The sequence below is a fragment of the Apodemus sylvaticus genome, chromosome 12 (assembly GCF_947179515.1).
Source record: "Apodemus sylvaticus chromosome 12, mApoSyl1.1, whole genome shotgun sequence".
NCBI classification, from domain to species: domain Eukaryota; kingdom Metazoa; phylum Chordata; class Mammalia; order Rodentia; family Muridae; genus Apodemus; species Apodemus sylvaticus.
In genome coordinates this window covers 44,684,054-44,707,273 of record NC_067483.1, presented here as the reverse complement: position 1 = coordinate 44,707,273, position 23,220 = coordinate 44,684,054, and the positions used below count along the sequence as shown (strand labels likewise).

At 36.8% G+C, this 23,220-nt stretch overlaps 1 protein-coding gene across 6 annotated transcripts in view; it reads left to right on the top strand.

Annotated features, from left to right (window-relative positions):
• Ptprc (protein tyrosine phosphatase receptor type C) overlaps window positions 1-23,220 on the top strand; it is a 111,809-nt gene that overhangs the window by 46,492 nt on the left and 42,097 nt on the right. For 2 of the 6 annotated variants that reach the window (XM_052199958.1, XM_052199957.1), the window contains exons 3-12: window positions 4,404-4,430; window positions 7,876-8,004; window positions 10,254-10,397; window positions 12,847-12,969; window positions 13,787-13,858; window positions 15,173-15,196; window positions 16,977-17,189; window positions 18,382-18,513; window positions 19,407-19,565; window positions 23,098-23,217. In XM_052199958.1, coding sequence (XP_052055918.1) covers window positions 4,404-4,430; window positions 7,876-8,004; window positions 10,254-10,397; window positions 12,847-12,969; window positions 13,787-13,858; window positions 15,173-15,196; window positions 16,977-17,189; window positions 18,382-18,513; window positions 19,407-19,565; window positions 23,098-23,217 — 1,143 coding nt within the window. The remainder of the gene's footprint in view (window positions 1-4,403; window positions 4,431-7,875; window positions 8,005-10,253; window positions 10,398-12,846; window positions 12,970-13,786; window positions 13,859-15,172; window positions 15,197-16,976; window positions 17,190-18,381; window positions 18,514-19,406; window positions 19,566-23,097; window positions 23,218-23,220) is intronic. The other 4 variants (XM_052199960.1, XM_052199959.1, XM_052199961.1 and 1 more) reach the window with 4 other exon arrangements.

Here is a 23,220-nt window from a genome sequence, read left to right as displayed (position 1 = left end):
TAGTCTTTTATCAAATGCTTTGGCTTATTATTACATGTTTGGGTGGCAACGAGCTAATAAATTTAGTACAGTGAAGCAGAGTGGTGGTCTCCTACATGAGTGGCGGATTTAGTATAACCTACTCTAAAATGCCCATTTCTTCTATGACTAAAACTATTATTTGTTTTCTTCTTCACCTATCCTGTGGTTTCTGTCACCTTCAGGAAAACGTCTAATCCCTTATCAGGATCTACAACAACTACAATTGAGGTCATGTCTGAAGACTGTCTTCTGATAGCGGTGGCTTCTCCTTTATGTGTATTCTGTGTTCAAAACCATCCAAGGATTTCTTTACCACTGATTACCTAGTAAATAATGCATACCCCCAATGCCATAGCTTCTCCTCCTTCTCCTCTTTATTATATGTAGAGTTCTTGCCAACTGTTAATTATCAGTCTAAGCTGGGTACATATATGACTTACATGTTTGGGCATATTACTGGATGTGTTTGTCCTCCTCATTGTTCATGGCTTCTCTGGGGAGGATCATGCCTTTGTCATGCTAGATCCTCACTTCTGACAGCAGACCAATCAAACAATAGCTGTGTTCTAAACGTGAGTGAGTAAATCAGTGTGAAGCCCCAGGGAACCACCTGGTGCTGCCAAGAAGGGTGTATCAAACTATCTCTAGATGTTGAAGAGTTTGCACATGTCTCACAAGAGAAGAATAAGAAACTGCTTGCTATGGTTCCAAAGCAACTGGAACAGTTTAAACTTATTGTTACAGCATATTCTTCACAATGACTACAAGTTATTTTTCATCTTACTTAAAACATAATCTATTAATGACATTATATTTATACTTTGCTTCTTCTCATTTTCTCTTTCGAAAACCAACATAATTCTTAGAGGTTAATTTGGAAGGAAACTAGAGTGGATCAGAGGACAGGAAAGTTCTTAAGAGGAATATAAAAATAGAATAAAAAGTACTATCTGACTAGCCAAAAAATTGGGACAGTGTTTCAAATAATGTTTTCTTTTCTTTTTTTCTTTTTTTAAATTTTTTTATTCGATATATTGTTTATTTACATTTCAAGTGATTTTTCCCTTTCCTGGATCCTACCTCCCCGAAAGTCCCATAAGCCCTCTTCCCTCCTCTTGTTCCCCAATCCACCCCTTTCCACTTCCCTGTCCTGGTATTCCCCTACACTGCTGCACTGAGCTTTTCCAGGTCTGGGGGCCACGCCTTCCTTCTTTTTGGGCACCATTTGATATGTGAATTGTGTCTTGTGTATTCCAAGCGTCTAGGCTAATATCCATTTATCAGTGAATGCATACCATGAGTGTTCTTTGAGACTGGGTTACCTCATTTAGGATGATGTTCTCCAGTTCCATCCATTGGAACTTGTCTAAGAATTTCTTGAATTCATTGTTTCTAATTGCTGAATAGTACTCCATTGTGTATATATACCACATTTTCTGTATCCATTCCTCTGTTGAGGGACATCTGGGTTCTTTCCAGCTTCTGGCTTTTATAAATAGTGCTGCTATGATCATAGTGGAGCATGTACCCTTATTACATGCTGGGGAATCCTCTGGGTATATGCCCAGGAGTGGTATAGCAGGGGCCTCTGGAAGCATCATTCCCAGTTTTCTGAGAAACCACCAGACTGACTTCCAGAGTGGTAGTACCAGCTTGGAACCCCACCAGTAGAGGAGGAGTGTTCCTCTTTCTTCTCATCCTCACCAGCACCTGTTTTCTCCTGACTTTTTGATCTTAGCCATTCTGACTGGTGTGAGGTGAAATCTCAGGGTTATTTTGATTCACATTTCCCTGATGACTAAGGATGTTGAACATTTCTTTAGGTGCTTCTCAGCCTTTCAGTATTCCTCAGGTGAAAATTCTTTGTTTAGCTCTGTACCCCATTTTTAAGGGGAATATTTGGCTCTCTGGTGTCTACCTTCTTTCAAATAATGTTTTCAAAACAATACAGTCATACGCCACATACCAACGTCACAGTCATGAACGGACCTTAGTTCTTCCACCCGGTGATATTTTGTAGCCATTTTTAGTTGTTGAAATCTACTCTATGATAATTATTAGCATGATTAGCATAATGGCAAAATCACCTCATGATGCATGGCTCCAAAGATTTGCCCATTGATAAGCAATGCACAACATAACTTAGGTATAAATGATCAAGAGAAAAAAATGAGAAGACAGAAAGAATCATTAGTATGATATATATATATATATGTATATATATATGTGTGTGTGTATGTATACATGTGTGTATATATGTATACATGTGCATGTATATGATGTATATGCATATGTATTCACAGGCATATTTAAAACAAGTATGCACCTTTGATGGTACTTTTGAGGGGAGAAGACTTTTTCAGATTTACTCTGCTTAAAAAAGGAAAATATCTTGACAGGACACTAACTTAATTACTACTGGCCAATCCTTTCTTCCTTTTGAAGACTGTCATAGAATGCCTTTCTCTTAGAAAATAAGTTTCTTGGGTATTCTGATCTTTTGGACTAATATCCACTTATCAGCAAATACATACCATGTGTGTTCTTTTGTGTATCCTCACTCAGGATGATAGTTTCTAGCTCCATCCATTTACCTAAGAATTTCATGAATTATTGTTTTTAATAGCTGAGTAGTACTGCATTGTATAAAATATCACATTTTCTGAATCCATTCCTCTGTTGAAGGACATCTGGCTTCTTTCCAGCTTCTGGCTATTATAAATAAGGCTGCTATGAACATAGTGGAGCATGTGTCCTTATTACCTGTTGGGGCATCTTCTGGGTATACAACTCACTGACTACATGAAGCTCAAGAAAAAGGAAGACCAAAGTGTGGATACTTTGATCCTTATTGGAAAGTGGATCAAAATACCAATGGCTCACAGCCAACCAATAGAATGAGTATAGGATCCCCAATGGAACAGCTAGAGAAAGGACCCAAGGAGCTGAAGAGGCTTGCAGCCCTGCAACAGGAACAATAATATGAACCAAGAGTACCCCCAGAGCTCCCAGGGACTAAACCACCAACCAAAGAGTACACATGGAGGTACCCATGGCTCTAGCTACATATGTAGGAGAAGATGACCATTTTAGATATCATCGAGAGGAGAGGCCATTGGTTCTGTAAAGGCTTAATTCCCCAGAATAGGGAAATGCAAGTCAGGAAATTGGTGGGGAGGGCAGAGCAGGGGAAGGGAAGACAGGATAGGGGGTTCTCGGAGGTGTAATGTGGAAAGGGGATACCATTGGAAATGTAAATAAAGAAAATATCTAATAAAAAAGAAACAAAAACATAAGTTTCTACTGTTATTAGTCATTTAGTAAGAAGGGTAGGGAGGCCTGTCTTTTCTTTTTCTTTTAATTGTTGAAATTAATTAACTATTTTATTTATCTACATCCCAAATGTTGCTCCTTCCCTGCCCCACTACCAGAGCCTGTCTTTTCAATGTGGCCCTGATCCAGCTCCCACAAACTCTCACAGCTTGCCTGTTGTACCCAGTGTGTGCACTCATGACAGACCCATCTGATTTGTGTCATTGGCACATAATTTCAGAGAAACCTTTCTCGAAACAGTCTCCGCTCATTTCTTTCCTCTGATGGGGAGTACTTCATTGGCTTTGCCAGCTTTCTTATGGACACCCATTTAACCTCTGCGGCCTGTCTTAGACTCGTGTTTCGACTACAGTGTCCACCTGTGTGCTTCCGGCATGTGCATCCTGAACTCACAGGTCTCCACGCACATGTTTCTGAAATGTGCAATCAGCAGCCATTCAAACTCGCCTCTTTCCCTTGAGATGTTTTCTCTTCTAATTCAATGAGAATGTCCACATTCAGCAACTCAGTAGTATGTAGAAACACCCATGGGACTGTTTCCTTTACTTACGTCTTCATTTTCTCTTTTGAAGACATGCGAATTCCTGGGGGCCGTTCCCTGAGTGTGTCATGGATGTTCTCCCAATGACGCTTTCTTATTGAGAGTATCATCACGACTTTTTTTGTATGTGTGCTTCTGATACTCTTTGCATCTTTTGCCTCTAACTTAGTTTCATCTTGTGTTCATTCACAAAATCATTTATACTGATTTGAATTTCAAAAAATTTTCTATAGCTCTCCCACTGAAGACATTGGTCTATTGGCTGACTCCAAACTGTGAGCCCTGCGCCCCACACCTTCTTATCTCTTTAGGACCACACCTTAAATCCATTAGGTCAGCCTGTGGCTGTCTTCAAGACATTAAAACCCTAATAAAAAATGGGAACTTGGTTTCATTGAGATGACATGTGCTGAAAATAAATATGTATAAAGCATATGGTGTATAATTACATGTATGCTTTAAATCTGAAACTTTCTAAAAGTGTGGTTAATTTTATTTTGTTTTTCAGGGCAAGGAACACCTACACCCAGCAATGGTAAGAATTAATACTTGACCTTTAATATTTTATTTTTGTTACAATCTTGTAGTTAATATAGATAAAATATTTATATTTATTTGGAAAGAAGTTAAAAGAAGTTTATAATAGTGTGTGGTTCCTCACTGTCACATGCTCTTAAAATTCTTTCTAAGATTAAATTTAGTGATTAGTTAGACATTCTTTAAATTATATAATTGTTATTGTGTTCAATTTAAACTTTAACATTTCTTTAAATTGACAATCTTAATCCCTTTAAAACTTTAAGACTGTAATTAAAATTTGAAAATCTGTATAAATCAACATGAGAGAAAACTGATGAGAATATATTGTATAAAATATTCTTTTAAAAATGAATTGAATTAGAATAGGAATTGGGAAGCCTAAAAACAATATCACATTTATTTGAGGACAAATGTATTATAGAAATTAATCGGCTCTATAATTCACTTATATTTAGATTTTAATATATGTTCCCTTTTAATTAAAATTTTATTTCATAATGTTTTTTAAGAATAATTTGCCCTTCTTTAAGTTATGCTTGGAGATCTGATATTAAGACATTTTGCATTAATAGTTTACAAAAGTTCCTACTGTAATTCAATTAATTTTTTTCTAAAAGCTTTTGAGAAAAACTAATGTAAATAATGATGGTGTTGCCAGTGTGTTAAAATTCCCTAAACCCCAAATCTCAGAAGAATTGACCTGCAGGTGGGTAAAGAGAAATTCAATCCCTCACATATCTCTGTCACTGTAAATGTTTATTTCCTGACTGATCATGTGGCTGGCAGTATGTCTAAGAAGGTAAGTGAGACCATAAAATATGACTGCTTTAATAATTTAAATGCACCTTTCAAGGTGAGCACATCTGACACTCTACAATTTGATTATTAGAGGAATTATCTGTCGATAAATCAAACACTACTAATACACTAACAAAAACCACTCCTGAGCCTTACAAACATATTCTTTTATTTTTCAATGTCTAATGATGGATTAGTTTAGTTTTATTGTATGGCAGAGAGGTTTGATAAAACACTTACTGGAGAGCAGTTTGTGATTGGTTTATGCCAACTTTTTAAGTGAAATTTGGTATTTTCCTTTACAAAATATTAAGCTACTTTCAGCTCACGTAGATGAGACATTGTTACAGGAGAGAAAGGCTATGGGATAGAATGGTAACCCATTCTTTTACCTTCTTGAGAAATAAGTTAGAATTGTGGCCTATAATACAAAGAGGAATGGTGTCCCCAAATATCACCAATAGAAGATAATCAGTGTAAAAAACAAACAAACAAAAAACAAAACAAAAAACCAAAAAAAAAAAAAAAAACCACCAAAAAACACCACTCAGAATCTTCAAAGTGAGGATTCAGGGACCCTAGAGAATTGGCAAATTTTCAGTCATAAATTTTACTGAATTGAATTTAAGTGTCTGTGAAAATATTAACTTAAGAGAGTTCTCTGAAGATTCTTCTTCATATATCGAGGCCTGAATTTGCTTTGCAGGAAAATGTCTTGAGGAATCACACTCTTCGAAGCAGCATGGGTTTTTAACATTGAGGGTTCAAGCAATGCTTTCAAAGCCTTGTGTGGTTGGTCTACTCCATGGGAGTGTCAGTGTGAATGATGGACAGCTTGCTGCAACATTCCCTCAGGCCAAGAGACCATTGCAACCCTTCCACTTGGTTGATGTAACCTAAAAATAAATTGTCATCAGTGACGAGGACCCTGAGTTAACACTGAGTGCACTGGATTTAAAATCCCTCCTTCTACCTCTCTTCTCCCCCTCTCTGTTTTTCTGTTACTCACTTCCTCCTTACTTTAAAAAAATTGGTCTTCCTTTTTATTCATTGCATCATGGATAAGAGACAATTAAGTTAGGATAGTGACCCTGAAAATGAGAGGTATGACTTACTTCTAGTTCAATTTGCAAAGGTTGTTTCAATCTTTATTTGGAAATTGAATATCTTAATACTCAAAGATGTTAATACATATTAAGCAAGGGAAAATTAAAAAATAACACCCCTGTAATTCCAGAGAGAATATGATGATTTTAAAACTAAATTCAGGGGACTGGGGAGATGGCTCAGCAGTTAAGAGAACTGGCTACTCTTCCTAGAGGTCTGAGTCCAATTCCCAGCAACCACATGCTGGCTCACAAACATCTATAAGGGGATCTCATGCCCTCTTCTGGTGATCAGGTGTACATGCAGATTGACCATTCATATACATAAAATAAATAATTTTAAAAAACTAAATATGATTTATTTCTCTTTTTCACAAAAATAAAAACAGTTTAAATAAAGGAAAGCAAAGAAGTGTTTGATTTGCCCCCCTGTGCTAACTCCCTGCAGATAGTGCCCAGTGTATGTGCCCACACCCATCTTTCCCTCCCTCCTGACACATCCCTCCTGTAGAACAGTGAGTTAGGAAGTTTACTTCAGTAAACACATTTTCATTGTTTCATAAAAGTAGATCACACACACTTCTGTTTGTAGACTTTTTTCCAGGCTTTACTCAAAGAACTCTCCCCTGGTCGCATTTGATTGATTGGATTATGTTTTGAATCTACACATAGATGAAATTTTGTTTTTAGACAGGAGCTCCTGATGTAGTCCAAGCTGCCTAGAGCTCGCAGTCACCTCTTGAGAGACAGAGCTACAGACATGGCCCTCACACCTGATTCATTCAGAGCTTTTTTTCCTTTCCTTTCCTTTCTTTTCTCTTCTCTTCTTTTCTTTTATTCCACTTGGAATCCTAATTCTTCTAATAACTCATTTCTGCCTTTATCCTTCTTCACTATTGCTTATAATCTATAAGTCTTTTCAAGTTTCCTTTAGACATTTTACTCATTGGGTTTCATCTTCTGAATCCAGTTGCTTTGGGTATCTACCCAATGATTAAATTGGGAGGGAGCTAAGGGGAGCTGCTTCCCAGTCAATTTCCTCATCTTTATTTTTAACTTTTATTATATAATTTATATCTATGCATATATAAAATCAATAGCCATATGTGTGTGTCTGTGAGTCTCTTTATGCATGTGTCTGTGTGTGTGTGTGTATTTCTCTTTCTCTCTCTTTCTCTGTGTGTGTGTGTGTGTGTGTGTATCTGTATGGGTCAATGCATGTGAGCATATGTGCATATATATGTGTTCATGAGTATAGTTGTCTGTATATATACTTATACATTTCTCTCTGTGCATATATCTATATGTATGTACATATGTAAGTATGTGTTTATGTGTGTATGTATGTGTGCATTAATATTTGTGTATTGTGTGTTTGTGCATATGTGTGCAGAGTGGAAGTATACATGCACACTCTATAGCACATAAGCTTGGAATCTGTGTGTGGGGTTGGGAAATTAGAACCTGTATATGAATGAACATTTTGGGGACATGATTTATATATTCTCTCTCTTCTATCACCCATTAACATAACAGGACTGAACACAACAGAGAAGGCCCTTCCTCTGCCTCAAAGTGACCCCTTACCTGCTCGCACCACCAAATCCACACCCCCAAGCATCTCTGAAAGAGGAAATGGCTCCTCAGAGACCACATATCATCCAGGTGACCACTCAAGCCAGGTCCTCCCAGAAACTTGGATAATGCTCATATTCTTATTATGACAGCTTGGTACACAAATGAACCTAACCAAAATGATATTGGGGGTGAATTTGCCTTCCAAAATCTCTCTAAGGTGATCAATCATTAATGTTACGTATGTAGTTTCTAAACATCTTTCTTCAAACTAATGAAATACAGGCGATTGCAGACATCGGGAAAGGTTGCTTAGTGAAGATAATGTGGGGATGATGCTCAGAATGGGAAAGTGTGAGAGAAGATTCCTGACATCTAACCAGGGGAATTCTCCTAGTGTCCCAGGGTCACTGCATCCGTGCCGGCTGCTGAAAGACTGCTCATAACCCTTGTGGCACTGGACAGGAAAGAGTTCTCTGGCACAGTGTTTTGACACTTCTGAACTTCCTTACCGCTACCTTGAAGTGGGATATTCCCATTTCTTAGTTCCATTCTCGGGTCACATCATCAGAAATATAAAGATAGGGAACTATTTTGAATAGTCCTCTCAGTACTGAGGATTCAGTTTTGAGTTTTCCCAGAGATTATATCAATTCTTAAAACAAACAAATAAGCAACCCAAAATTGTGAAATCTAGTAGAATATAAGCTGGAATTTTGTGCCCAGGGAGGCCTATGTCATTCCTTCTAACTTGAACATATTAGAGATTTCAGCTCCTCTTCAAGTTCAGATTTTCAGCATAGTCAGTATCTGAATTTGCCAACATGAGGTTGTGCATACATTTCTGAAATAAAGTCTGTGATGAAGTTTTCTTAGGCAAATAGGTTTCCAAAAACATTCCATAGGACACTGTGAAACTCAACTGCTTAGCAGAACCATGTATCTTGGTCTAAAACAGCAACATGTATGTACAACACTAACACAGTAATCTCAGTGTTTCCAGTATAATGTCGCTAGTATGGTCTGTGAGTAAGCAGCTGAACAAGGGAGTAATTCTCTTAGCACACTCAGGACTTCATAGTTCCTCTTTATCCCTGCCACCAGCAGAGGAATCACTTAGAACCTGTGTAAACCTCTGAACATGATATCTGACCATCTGGTGGCAGCATGCAATTTTCCATTATTATTCTAGTCTCACATACACAAAACACACAAATTCAGCATCCCTCTTCATTCACAACTTTTATTTCAGCATGTTAAAACCACAGAGCTTCAGATTATCCCAGGGAAAGGCTTAAGGTGGAGTGGATTAGAAACATGGATGTATAATACCAAATTGTCTCTTGGCACAATTGAATGGTGCAATTTGCCTGGGAAACTTCTAATGCATTCAAATGAAAGGACACACTTTCTCTTTCAGAATAGCATTGCTTTCTAATGATATTTCACTCATGTTCTGGGGAAAATTATGTAATTTTTATTTATAATTGATAAATAGTTTTAAAGGTAAACTTTTCTTGGTTGCTGATATACTTGGGGTAAACCTCTTAATTCAGTTTCTAATGGTATAAACTATTTAAAGTTCTGTTTTGAAATTCTAAGTATCTCCATGCTCACATCACACTAGAGTATCAAATACTATTTTATAAGACAGTATATAAATTTTGTACCAATATAGGATGATATTTGTATATGTATAAACACCAATACTTAAGATGTGTTACATAATGAAAATCCTACCCTCTCAAATCTTGTTTCTTTTTAAACAGGAAATCATTTTTGATCACTATTTTCATACTCTAGTTCTTGGGCTTCTCTGTTAGCATGTGTGTGTGAACATGCATGCATGATTATAGCTATGATTTTTCCAACACTGGATATTACCAATCTGTTAATACCGGCAGCAAAGCTATTTAAAATTCTTTGTGTTGATTTTACAAATCTCCCATATTTCACAATAAGAAACTTTCTGTGTATATTTTGACCACCATATGTATCCATGCTATCTCCTGTTCCTCCTTTGTGATTTTGTAATCAGCACTTACTATGTTTTAGAATTGTAGAGTTTTCTACTATTTGATCTATAGGGCAAGTTTGCCTCCAGTTTCAGACTGTAGAGTTATTAGTGAATCTAATGAGCTCCAGGGATTAGCCAGTCAAATAAGTTACCAGGACAGGTGTATAAACAGGAACTCAGGAACCTTCTTCCTGCCCGGGGAACTTCACAGTCCTAATAAATGGGGTCAGGGTTAGACAACTTTGCGTCATATAGTTGTCTTAGAGTCTAGACTGCCAGCAACAGGTGTGGTCAACATAACCATCTCACTTTCTAACCTCAGGTTTTATATCCACGCTGCTGCCTCACCTCTCCCCACAGCCCGACTCGCAGACGCCCTCTGTCAGAGGAGCTGACACTCAGACACTCAGCAGCCAAGCTGACCTCACCACACTCACGCCTGCTCCCAACGGGACTGACCCACCAGGTTTGGGGGCTTCTTAGACATGGGCAAATGTCAAGAGTTCTGAGAGTCGTCTTGCTTTGAGAATGGTGTGAGGAGCTGTGGCTACTTGTGCAATGTGGAGCATTTGCTGATTGATGGTTTAGTAATTTTATAATTACCCATAGGATACAAAACAAGGAGACAAAGGTCATTCTAACAGAGATGAAATAATACTCAGGGCCGAGGCTACAGCAATGTTCTGTTTTTATAGATGTAGCTATTGTTTATTGGAGACTGTATTCATTGGTAATAAAGAATAACATATGTAAATCTTTTGGATCTTGAGCTTCAAACAGCTGTTAAGAATGAAGGGCTCCTTATTGATGAAGGGGATTCAAAACTCATGACCACAATGACACCGTCTTTAGGGAGTGAGGAATCTGGAGGCAGACATTCACATTTCTCATGAAGACCTCAAGATCCCCCCTTTTTTCTGTTCTTGTAGCAACAAAAACTACTCACTCCTTTCTTTTCCCCAAAACAGAGTGTAAATAACTTCACGGTGTCATTTTATATGGAAGAAATATAAGCATCTCCTTTCTCAGTTCATTATTCCATAATATCACACACATACATTCAGTGGCCTGAGTGCTTGGCCGTGAGTTAGACATGTAACAGTGGCTTGCTGGCTTCAGGATCTATCAAGCGTGGAGGTCAAGTCCACACATGGGATAATTATTATTAGGATGTTTCACTTGATCCTGTTGTTCCAGCAGAGCAATATAGTATTTTTGTTTGTTTGTTTGTTTTAAAAGCAAATCCAAACTAGAAATCAAGGAATGAAAGAAATCACGAACAAGAAGCACACTCAAGGGCTCCCTTTCATGCAAACCAACCTGATCTGCTATAAGCAAAGAAATCCTCTTGTCACATTGGTTAATTTCACTAATTAAAAGATCCATACTGTGTAGTAAATAATTAAAGTGGTAAATGCCATCCTTAAGTAGGGGGCAGAGGTTACCAACTTAATAAGGAGACAGTTGTTTTCCAATAAGGAGGGGAGCTAGGGATTCTGAAGACCATGATGGCGGGAGTCTCAACTGCAGGGTTGGGAAGGAGACACGTGTAGAAAGGAAAGCAGTAGAGACAGGAAGAATTGGCTGCTTTTCCCATTTCACAGGTGGCCAGTTTGTTTCTAAATGAAACTTTGAAAGGCCATTCCTACACTCCTGTTACTGTGGATCCCCCCATTGTGTCTAGAACTAGTGAACGGATGTTTCTTACATTAATTCTGTTCCGTGGTTTACTGGTCGCGTTCGAAGAGTGAGCCCAGAACAAACTCAATTGACAAAGAGATTAATTTCCATTTCTCCAATGATGTGTTTATGATAACTTATGAGGTCAATCCATTTGTAATTAGGAGATGTGTGGCATGCTCTCATCAAAGCTGTTCAGAGATCAATCATGGCCCACTGACAAAAGAGAACTCCTTGCTCCAAAATGTATGCAAACTGACCACAAATGTGAGCCTAGGTTTCCATCACTGAACCTAGCGATCTTGACAGTGAAATGACCACACAAGCTCTCCAATAGGAGCAGCTCATATTTCTTTTGCTTCCTCCATGGCAGCTAGCAGAGTGCTAGTCATCTTATGGCTACTTAGTGACCATGCACTATTAGTGACCAGTCCTGGAGTTCTGGTCATGATGTATGGTGGAAACATGAAGTTCTCTGAAGCTCGACAGTGAAATTCTAGGCAGAACATACAGCTCTTTTAGCTCCATCACTAGGGACTCCAGCAATTGGGAAATAAGGGGATTATATTGACATAATGAGAAGTGTGTTTATATAAAACTAATCTGATGTCTGCCTGGCATGGGAGCCTTCTTAGTAAATGTAGTATCATAACCATCAGCCAACAAGGAGGAATAGCCTGGGGCTCAGATGCTGTACAGGCAGGAGACCATTTAGTTCATTTCCAATGAAACTGATGCAGAGTCCCAGTACATCTTTCCCACCCAAAGAGGCACACATACCAGGGACTCTCAGCAGATGTCAGGCCCCATTTCCTCCTTGGAAACATTAACAATGCAACGCTTCTACACTCAGAGTTGGATTGCTCTGTATGTCATTAGTACCTCCAAGACTGTATCCTTCTCTTTGAAATATTTTTAATACTACCTAAGTTAACCACTTGACTAAGGCATTGACCTCCAAGCTATTTCTCAAGGCCAATATATTTTTTTCCCTGTCAACTGATACCCAAGCGGTAAATGTGTCTGCTTCTGAGTTCATCTTTCTCCATGTTCTCATATTGACAGCACATTCTATGGATTAGGGATTATGGAATGGGTTAGGATTAGGGTTTGGTTTGTAGTGTGCTTCAGTAGGTATACCAGATAGCTCCTAGCTGTGCCTGAATTCAGTAATCACATTCGTGTTAACATGTGGCATCATGGGGTGATAGTATTGGTGACCCTTCTGATTTCAGGTGTGCCAGGAGAGAGGACTGTACCAGGGACCTATCCTGCAGAAACCCTCAGCCTTGCACGCAACAGCTCTGCTGCCTTACCTACACACACCTCCAATATCAGCACCACAGATATCGCCAAAGGTGTGACCATTACATGGCTTGTGTTTTAGGCTCTGGAGTCTCCAAACTTGAATGAGGCTCTTCTTTTACTCCAGATATCATTTTCAAATTTCCCATCATTGTTTTTTTAATCTTGATAAGAAATTAGGCAAAAAAAACTTATGAGAAAACTTGAGAGGATTAACGTAATTTTACTATTATTGTTGTAAAGTATATGTGTATGGGGGGGGACCAGGAAAGGGGACAGTATTTGAAATGTAAATAAAGAATATATCTAATTAAAAAATAAACAAAATGAAGAAAAGTATATCACCCTGAAGTTGATAATGTACATTAAAAGCTTTCAGCTCTAGCATTAATCCAACTGCCTGAATTTTTCTAGACAATCTAGAATAAGTAACTCAGTTTCCCTTTTATGAAAGTGTCCCTTCCAATACTCATTTCATAAAGCTGATATGAAGACTCTACATGGAAAGGTTTGACATAACAAATGTAAGAAAAGAATTAGACCATTGGCCAAATTAGTATCTAAATTAAGAAGTGTTGGAATTCAACATAAAATGCTAGTTTTAGGCAAATTCTTTTTCAGGTAAAAATTATACTAAGGAGTGAATAATTCCCATTTAAGTTGTGACATAATATTAAAAATTACGTGAAATGTATGTAATGTGAATGGATTTGTGCATATGTCTTAGATTCACTTTGTTCTCTTGGAAACAGACCAATTCAAATAATCCAAAAGAATCACTTAGCAAATTATCTTGGGTAAAGATTTTTTTCTCAAGCTTTGAGGTAATAAACTCATTAACTTTTACCCTCTTTGTTCATTTCCTTACAGGTCCCAGCCTCACAAACCTTACAAAAGCCACTCCAAGCCCTCCAAGCACTGACCCTCCAAGCACAACAATAGGTGACAATCTTACCTCCAGTCATTCAGGCATAATTCTACCACTGCTGGGGATGTCCTCACAGACTTCCTGGCTTTCTCTACCTCCGGTTTCCTTCTTTGTGAAATCTAGAGTTAAAATCCTAATGGTCATAGAGCAGAATCTAGACACTGGTGCAGCAAAGCTGTAGTTGAGATCCCAGGGATATAATGTCACTGCCATGCCCCCAAGAGTTGTGGTATTCATAAGGAACCACATTCGCAGTATCTATGTCTGTTAGAACTTATTTCTTTGAAGAGAAATTGTAGTGTGCAATAGCAAAGTTTTTATCAAAGCCATTACCCTTTTCATTGAGGAGAGGCAATTTCAGTCAGTTAGTTACTGAGGGGCATGGAGACAGAGGAAGGTGAGACACGTCTTTGAAGATTGTGGCAGTGATGTAGTCTGTGGTCATGAGTCTAGTGTCGGCAATCTCACCTTTCTCTCATGATTCTCACAACTCTGAGAAGATTAGCAGAAAACCATTTCCTTCCAGGGACTCAGACTCCTAGCTTTTCAGTTAAATCAGTGGTTCTCCCTCAACCTGAGATTCTCAGCTTGGGGCCTGAACAACCCTTTCACAGGAGTCATCTAATACTGTCAGAAAGCTCATATATTTCTGATTCATAACAATAGCAAAATTATAGTTATGAAGTAGCAACAAAATAATTTTATGGTTGTGGGGTCACTACAACATGAGGAGCTATATTAAAGGGTTGCAGCATTAGGAAGGTTGAGAATCATTGAGTTAAATGATTATATTAATATTTGTTAATTGCTGTGTGATCAGTTAGCTACCTTGGATTTTGTGCTTGGGAAGCATACATAGGTTGAACCTAGAAATGAAGCAGTCTTTGTATATTAATGTCATCTGATTAAAAACCCTAACAAAACAAAACCACAATATCACTTTATAGCGGTTATAATTATGGAAATCTAGTTTGAGACCAAAAAAGTGAATGAAGACTTAAAATATTTGGTAATGTATACATGTGTTCCTGTCAGCATGCTGACATTAGATCTGTACCAAAATGTCTACATACTGCTACAGTCACAGTTGGGTTTATTGTGTACTTTAATGAAGATAATTTGTAGTTAGCTCACTAGTTTATAACATTTGCATGTTTGAGATGAAAATACAACATTAAGCAAGCCACATTATGTGTTAAGCCTAAGTAGGCAGACGTTCAGATTTATGAAAGGTCTATGAAGCAGAGTTTCAAAGATGAACACAGCAGACATATTTTAAAATAGTATCTCAATGATCTGCCTCTTTTTTTTTTAAATCTCTATTACAGCTACCACAACGAAGCCAACATGTGGTAAGTTTGTTGACCCAATAGCAGTGTCTGTGACTTGGGAGCTGCATCTTAATCTTGTCTTCCTTCCTTCTAAGCTTTCAGCCTTTATGCACTGTTTCTATTTCACACCGCTAACTCTAAATTTTAAGACTTCCTATCTCTTTTGTTTTCTTCTTGCCCTTGTGGTAGAAGCCCACTCCTTCTTTGTGAACACTCCAGTGCGTTCCCCATTCACTCAAGGTCAAGGTCATCCCCTACTGATTTGTTTTATTAACATGATGTCTCAAGTTCAAGTTCCTTCCCTCCCCCCATTCCCCACCCCCGTGTCTGCATCTTACATCCTCACTTCCACTCTTGTCTTGAGCCACATGGAACTGCCTGCATCTCTCTTCCTGCTTCTTTTCTTCCTCTGCATTTGGAGTCCTCCAGTATCTCTCCTTTTGGTTGCCTGGTTTTATTTTCTGGCACCTTCCTCTACTTGAAAGACTAATCCAAGTTATCGAGAGTTCTTTCCCTCACTTTATCTGAATAGATGGCTTCCTTTTGCTCTTATATTATTTGCTGCTTAATATTATTTTATATCTTTGCAAAGCTCTAGTAATTAAGACTATGTCTATCTTAGTGTAATACTTCATTTTTATAAAAGTTAATTTCATCTGATTTGTCCCAGCATGCTTGGTATTTAAGATAATATTTAAATGGAACAAAGGGCACTTATTTTTGTAAAATAAGAACAAGTAAATAGGGGCTGTAAAGATGGTGGTAAAGTGCCACATAAGCAGAGGACATGAGCTCTGATCCCCATACCGCTGTATAAAGGTGAGCTTGTTGGCAGGTGCCTGGAATCCTATTGGTGGGATAAAGGTAAAAGGATCCTTAGGGCTTCTGGTCTGATACTCTTGCCAGTTAAGAGATAGACTCTGTCTCATAAAATTACATCAAGAGAAATAGAGAAATATGCCTGGTACCAGTTTCTGGTCTCAATACACGTGTATATGTGCATGTGTGCTCCCTCACATTCATGTACAGATGAAATGTAAACACGCACAGACATACATCACACACATACACATAGAAAACAACTTTAAAATGGAGATGTAAACTAACAGTTGTTTACATGAAATTTGTGACAGTTAATAGAAATTGCTAACACTAACTAATAGGGTTTATGACGGATTTATTTTCATGTGTAATGATATTCTATATGCAATGCAATGACTGAGAACTTACTGTCTCTGAATAATTCATAATTAGATACCTAAATGATTTATACACATATTTGAGAAAACAAGAGTAGTTATAAAGCAAGAAATTTTTTTCCTGTGAGTTTGAGAAAATAAACTCGTTTGTGAGTTAATTCAACAAGTATTATTGGATTGTTGATAACAGATATATCATAAACCTGCGTTAATGATGATGATCAAAATAGACTAGTTATGGTTCTCATGGACTTTACAGATTGGTAGGAAAGATAGATAGCAATCCAATAATTACCAGAGTATAAACTTGAATCTTTTATAGGAGAGAGGATTATAAAATAATGACATAGGGGCACATGATAAAGTTCTTCTATTTTTATTCCTGGAGATACTGTTACAACCTATAATCTGCTTTGGTGATATTTTGGTGTCTTATCTCTACTGTATTCTTTTACTTCTGCTTGTTGAGTACTGAATTTGAAACTCAAAACACACCTATTGTAGATCATTCTCTGTACAAAAGAATATGTTACAACATTTGTATCCAATGCAGTCTCATTCATTCTCAATGATGATAGCACTAATTTCCTTTTTTGTTCCAGACGAAATATTTGGGACCATTACTGTGGAATACGAATATGAATACAGTAGTCACACTTTTGTGGCAAAAACAAAAAGTGACAAAAATGCTACATGTACAAGAGTGGATTGTGAAAAAGAGTTTAAAAATCTACCAGAGTGCTCACAGAAAACCGTCAGTCTGTCTGATGGCTCATGTGCTCCAAATAAAACTATAAATTTAGATGTACCACCAGGTAAATGTCAATTTTTTTTCTATCTGTGTATTTAGAACCACAGGATGATTTCATGCATGTGTTCTGGTGTTTCTTCTGGCTAATGTGGTCAGAAAAAAAGACCTGCAGGAAAGCAAGAGAGCTTTGGTAAGAGTGTGTTCCCTGCTGAGAACACTGGAGAGCACAGAGAAATACACACTTTTTCCTTAGGGCCATTACCTGTCTCTTATTTCTTTTACAAAGAGATTCCCAGCTAGAAGGTGGTAGCTCTCACCTTTACTCTCAGCACCCCAGAGGCAGAGGCAGACAGATGTCAGTGTTCCAAGGCAGCCATGGTTTGCAGAGCAAGGTCCAGGGCAGCCAGGGATACACAGAGAATACCTGCCTCAAAACAAACAAACAAACAAACAAACAAACAAGAAAACAACAAAGCAAAACAAAAAGCAAACAGCAAAAAACAGAACAACAACAACAAACCACCAAAAAGCAGTTCCCATGGATTAGAAACAGCCTCTTTTGTATTATGTGAAATAATTCTATATGAGATTGCTGTTATTTCTTTTTAAATTCAAAATGTTCTGATGAGAGAAAAGAATGTAGCTAAACATCTTATGTTTTCTGAAAGAAAAAAATCAAAGAGGGAGTTATAGTTACGTTAATACTCAAATATTGTGATCCCAACATGTGGAAGGCTGAGGCAGGAGTATTTTATGTGTTCAAAGCTAGTGCAGGCTGTATCAATAGTTCTGTGCCAGCCTTCACAGTGTGAGATTACACCTTGCTTCCAAAGCTCCAAACAGATCAGCAAGCAAGCATGAAAACCCCAATGAAATTGTTTTTCAAATGGGAAAATCAGCTGCTTATCTTGATGTTTCCTTGAGTTGCATATATAAAAGCAGCACACATTTCTACTAAGATCTGTGGTATGGAGATAATATGTTATCTTCCCTAATTAATGGCGATCATTTGAGTTGATAAGCAAACATGGGCAAATAGTGACTACACATTATATAGATACATCCAAACACCATAATGTATACATATTTGTATAATTATGTGGCAACTGAAACAAAGAGAAATAAAAATTATGTGTCAACTTGAAACAGCTTGCAAGACTGGACTTCATGGGTATGATTTCAGTCTTTAGTTGAGAGGGTTCACATCTCCACACCAGAAACTGTAATTGAAGGACACTTCTACGTTTTCTCCACAGGGATTGACAAGTTTATGCTACATGACTGCACACCAAAAGAAGAAGCTAATACTTCAATTTGTTTGGAATGGAAAAGAGGAAACTTTCTTTGTGACAGTGAAAAAATTTCTTACCAATTCCACTGTGAGACAGGTACAATACTGAGCAGAGAAGTTCTATTATCAGAAGAAACTCCAGATATGGCTTAAATGTTCTTTCTCTACCACTGTCGTCCTCAGCCACCATCAGAGGTCCACCATAAATTAGAATTAAAAAACCCTAGTACCTCTGGAACTGAAACAAATTCTCAAAGTAGATAAATGAAAAGAACAACCCATGGATTATACATATTATGAAAAATAATTAAAATAATTTAAATTAAATTTAATTTTAAAAATTATAAGAATTTTCTTGGGTACTGTTATATACCAGACATTGTTGAAAAGATGATGAGATGCAGGCATTATAAAAGAAAGATGGTACCCATAGTCTGTAGATAGGAAGCATAGTATTATACATATCCAGAGGTTACTTTGTCAGCTTTCATAAGCAAAAATCATTTGAAAGTTCAAGAATCTGTAGGTAGCAAGGAAAACAAGTACTTTTAGTAGTGAACTTGGGTTTCTATAGAGGTGGGGTCTTTTAAAACATACATATGAATTCAATAAAGTGGACTCTTTCTCCCTGGGCACACAGCTATGTGCCAGGACACATTTGACAAGACAGAGGGAGATGCATACACACTGTGGCAGAGGAGGAAATTTCACCTTGTCAACAATGTGCTAACAGGAAGTTACCAGGCTAAACTGCAAACCGTATGTTCCCAGCTGGAACAAATATATATTGAGTTATTTTTAAAAATAAGTCACAATACTGGTTTCTCAACAAAATTGAGTGGCAATGTTATTTGCAGGATCTTGGTTTATTAATTCACCATTTGCAGAGTCCTGACTCTAACATGAAGTCTTAAACACATGGTACCATCAAAGAAGCCCACATACTATGTATCATTTCCTACACTTACACGCAATACTTACTTCTTTCAGACAATCCAAAAGAAAATAGAAGTTTTGGTCCATCCAAATCTGAAAGATGTTGGTTCCACAACCTTCCTGTCCAAACAAATTACAAATGTACTGCAGAAATCCTCTACAACAACGTAAAATTTTACAATAATAAAACAAGTGTGCAGACCGATTTTGGGAGTAAGTATATCACTTACATTTATAAAATAAATAAAATTTCTTTTTCTTTTGTGGGTTTACTTTTTTTGGAGAATCATAGAAAATAATGGTATAAAATTACAGAAAGCATATCAGAGAAGAAAAAAGTTTAAATGCACTTTAAGGTGAAATTTTAAAACTAGGTTATACTGAGCTAACTAAAGTTCTCCTTTTTCTGTTGTCCAAATTGTGTCTGCTGCAAGACTGGTAGAAACAGCTGAAATGGTTTACATGGATTACTCCCATTTTATTCATTTTCTCTTCCCTTCTTTTTATAATGCATTCACTCTGTATTCTGACACTTCTTTCCACAATTATGCTCTGCTTCTAATAGATATAAAATAAGCAAAGAAACTGATAAATCTTAGGCACATCTATGCGTTTAAGCATAAAACAGGGACTATAGCTATCACATTTTGGCAATAGAATTAATAACAGGATAAAGTTATTAAATAGAGAGGGGTTCTAGAAGTTTGGGAAGAAAGAAGTGAACTTTTCAGATTAACATTTGCTGGTAAATGCTAATTTTTTAAAATGGTGATTAATGAATAATCAGCCATAAAGGAGACAAAAGATGGAATTGCTCACAAGCAGTAAAGACATTTCTAGAAGGAGGAAAAGAGAAGCCAGAGGAAAGGAGGAAGGGAAAAACAGATGATAGATGATAGATGATAAATGATAGATGATAGACAGATAGATAATAGATGATAGATGATAGATGATAGATAATAGATGATAGATGATAGATGATAGATGATAGATAGATAATAGATGATAGATGATAGATGATATATAGATAATAGATAATAGATGATAGATAGTAGATGATAGATGATAGATGATAGATGATAGATGATATATAGATAATAGATAATAGATGATAGATGATAGATAGATAGATAATAGATGATAGATAGATAATAGATAATAGATGATAGATGATAGATAGATAATAGATGATAGATAGAGCCAGCCAGCCAGACAGACAGACAGAGAGAGAGACTGAGAGACAGAGACAGAGACATAGACAGAAACAGAAACAGAGAGATACAAAAAGAGGAAAGAGAAGAGAGAGAGGGAGAGTAAAGGATGGAGAAAAAGGGAGAGATAGAGAGAATACAAAAACATAAATGAAAACAAGGTACGATGATATATATCTGCTATGCCAACTGCTTGTGAGTCTAAGGCATGGTGATCACAAGTTGAAGGCCTGCCTAGACAACTTAGTAAGACCTATGTAGTGTGTGACCTATGTAGTCCTGAGCTACATGCAATCCTTTCATTGCAACAACCATTTATAAGAACAAAAGCAATAAAAGAAAACCAACAAAATACATTATAATTTTCTAGTTCTGTACTTTTTGTTGCTGCTGAATTTATTCTTGGTTAAGGTTTCATTTTTGCCTGTAATAGTATTATTTTCCTAAACTTCATTTTTCACATAAAATTAACACAAACATGACTGAAATTTGTTTCATAGCTGGGAACAAAGGGATACCCAAATCCACGTCTACCACTAATCCTCCAAAATAATAGTAAGCTACAGGATAAACAGAAACGTTTAATATCATGTGGATATTAAAAACGTCAAGTAAGGCCAGGGAGATTGTTCAGCAGATGAAGGCACTTGCTGTCAAGCAGAAAGACCTGAGTGTGTTCACAGTCTATACATGATAGAAGGAAAGAACCAGTTTTTATAATGAACACATGGACACACACACACACACACACACACACACACACACACACACACACAAACCTAAAAATAAATAAACAAACAAATTAAGATTAGCACAACCTTTTAAAGCCAGTGTAACATAGGGGGAATCTTAGAAAACTAATGTTTATACTTGACAAATACCATGTCATTTCAGTAAAATTTTTTGTATCTTTATATAAAAGTGCTATCAAAAGCCTAGTAGCCCATCACACAGATGTTCCATTGCTCTAAAAGCTAAAGTTATGAAGCACTGAATCAAAACAATGTGGGATGCTATTTTTGTATGTTCAGAATAGGTGAGTTTTCCTAAGAATTTTTAAAAAAACGAGATCATAAAAAGAGCAATAATTTTGACTTCATAGTTAAATACTTGTCTTTGAAGTGATTGAAGGAAATAGTATGCACATTGTGTACTATAGGAAAGTATCCATAATTTATTTATTTAGTTGACACGGGCAATTTCTCAAAATACATCAAAAGCCCTATCAGCTACAAAGCAAGACACCAAATATTCCAATTTAAATAAGGTCAAAGCATTTAGAGTCTTTAATTTATAAAATATACAGATGTGATGAGTAGACTCATGGGAAACTTCTCTGCCTCATCATCCATCCAAGAAATGAGAGTTAAAATAAGATGGAGATTGGATACACTAGCAAATCCTAACAGCATTATTGATGAGGATGTAGCTACTTACCTAGGATAAGAAGAAAGATTATATCTACAAGGCAGAGTAGATCCATTGTACGTATCCACTCTTGGAAAGTGATTTAAGAGCCACTGAATGCTTCCAATACAGAAAACATAGCAAGTTAATGAAGAATAATGCTCATCTTTCTTTGCCCTAATGGGATGGTTGCCATATAAAGATAAACTACTTTTTTAGACAATAAGTTTGAAAGTTTCAGTCTAAGGCTGCATGTCCCTGTGACACTGGATCTCTGGTAGGGACACCATATGACAGTGGTAAGGGTGTATCATGAAGAGAACTACTCATCTTGTGTGTCATGAAGGAAAAAGAAAAGAGTGGGGACACAATTGCTTCCATTTGCCATGATCCAAAGACTTTTTTAATAGGTCTTACTTCTCCAGTAGCCCATCAAGACCTGTTGTGGTTTCCACCATCAAGCTATAACCTTATTGATGACTAAAAGGACAGACTTATGATGTGTAAGAAGCATCAAAGTGCCATATTAAACCCGATATAATCTGTTCAAAATATTACTGTTTAATTCTATTCATGTATGATGAACACAAGGTAACATTCAGTGTAGCGCAATAGAAAACAGATCAGAGTAGATGTGGTGTGTCTCAAGAAGGCTCATTTTGATTTGTAAGTGGCAAGGAAGGATGCTAGAAATGTTCTGTGTTAACTGTGATGTCATCACATGGATGAACAAACTTGTAACTCATCAAGCTCTATCCTAAGAAAGTGACTGTGGTTATAAGCTGTGTCTCATTAATTTTAGTTTAATATTTTGGCACAGCAATACCTCAAAATACCAAAATATGTAGCTAACAGTGAGAATATTTTGTTAGAAGAGAATATTTTTTGGGTGTTCTTCAAATCAGTGAGATGTCTAGATTACCTACTGCTATATGGAAGCAAATTAAGATTTCTTAATTGTGAAAGAAGTCTGATCTAAACAACACAGGATAGGTCTAAAAACTTCACTGAGATTTTATTAATTCACAATTAATGAAAATTTGTTTTTTTGTGATTCAAGCTGGTTACGTAAATACTGTTTTTCAGTGTCTTATTTTTTCCAATTATAACCTTTTTGTTTTTAACAGTTCCAGAAAAGCCTACATCCCTTAGGTGTGGGAATTCAACTGAGAATACAACATTAGTCTCTTGGCATAAGCCTGCATCTAAATTCCATGGATATTTTTTATGCTGTAACAGTCATTCAGGTA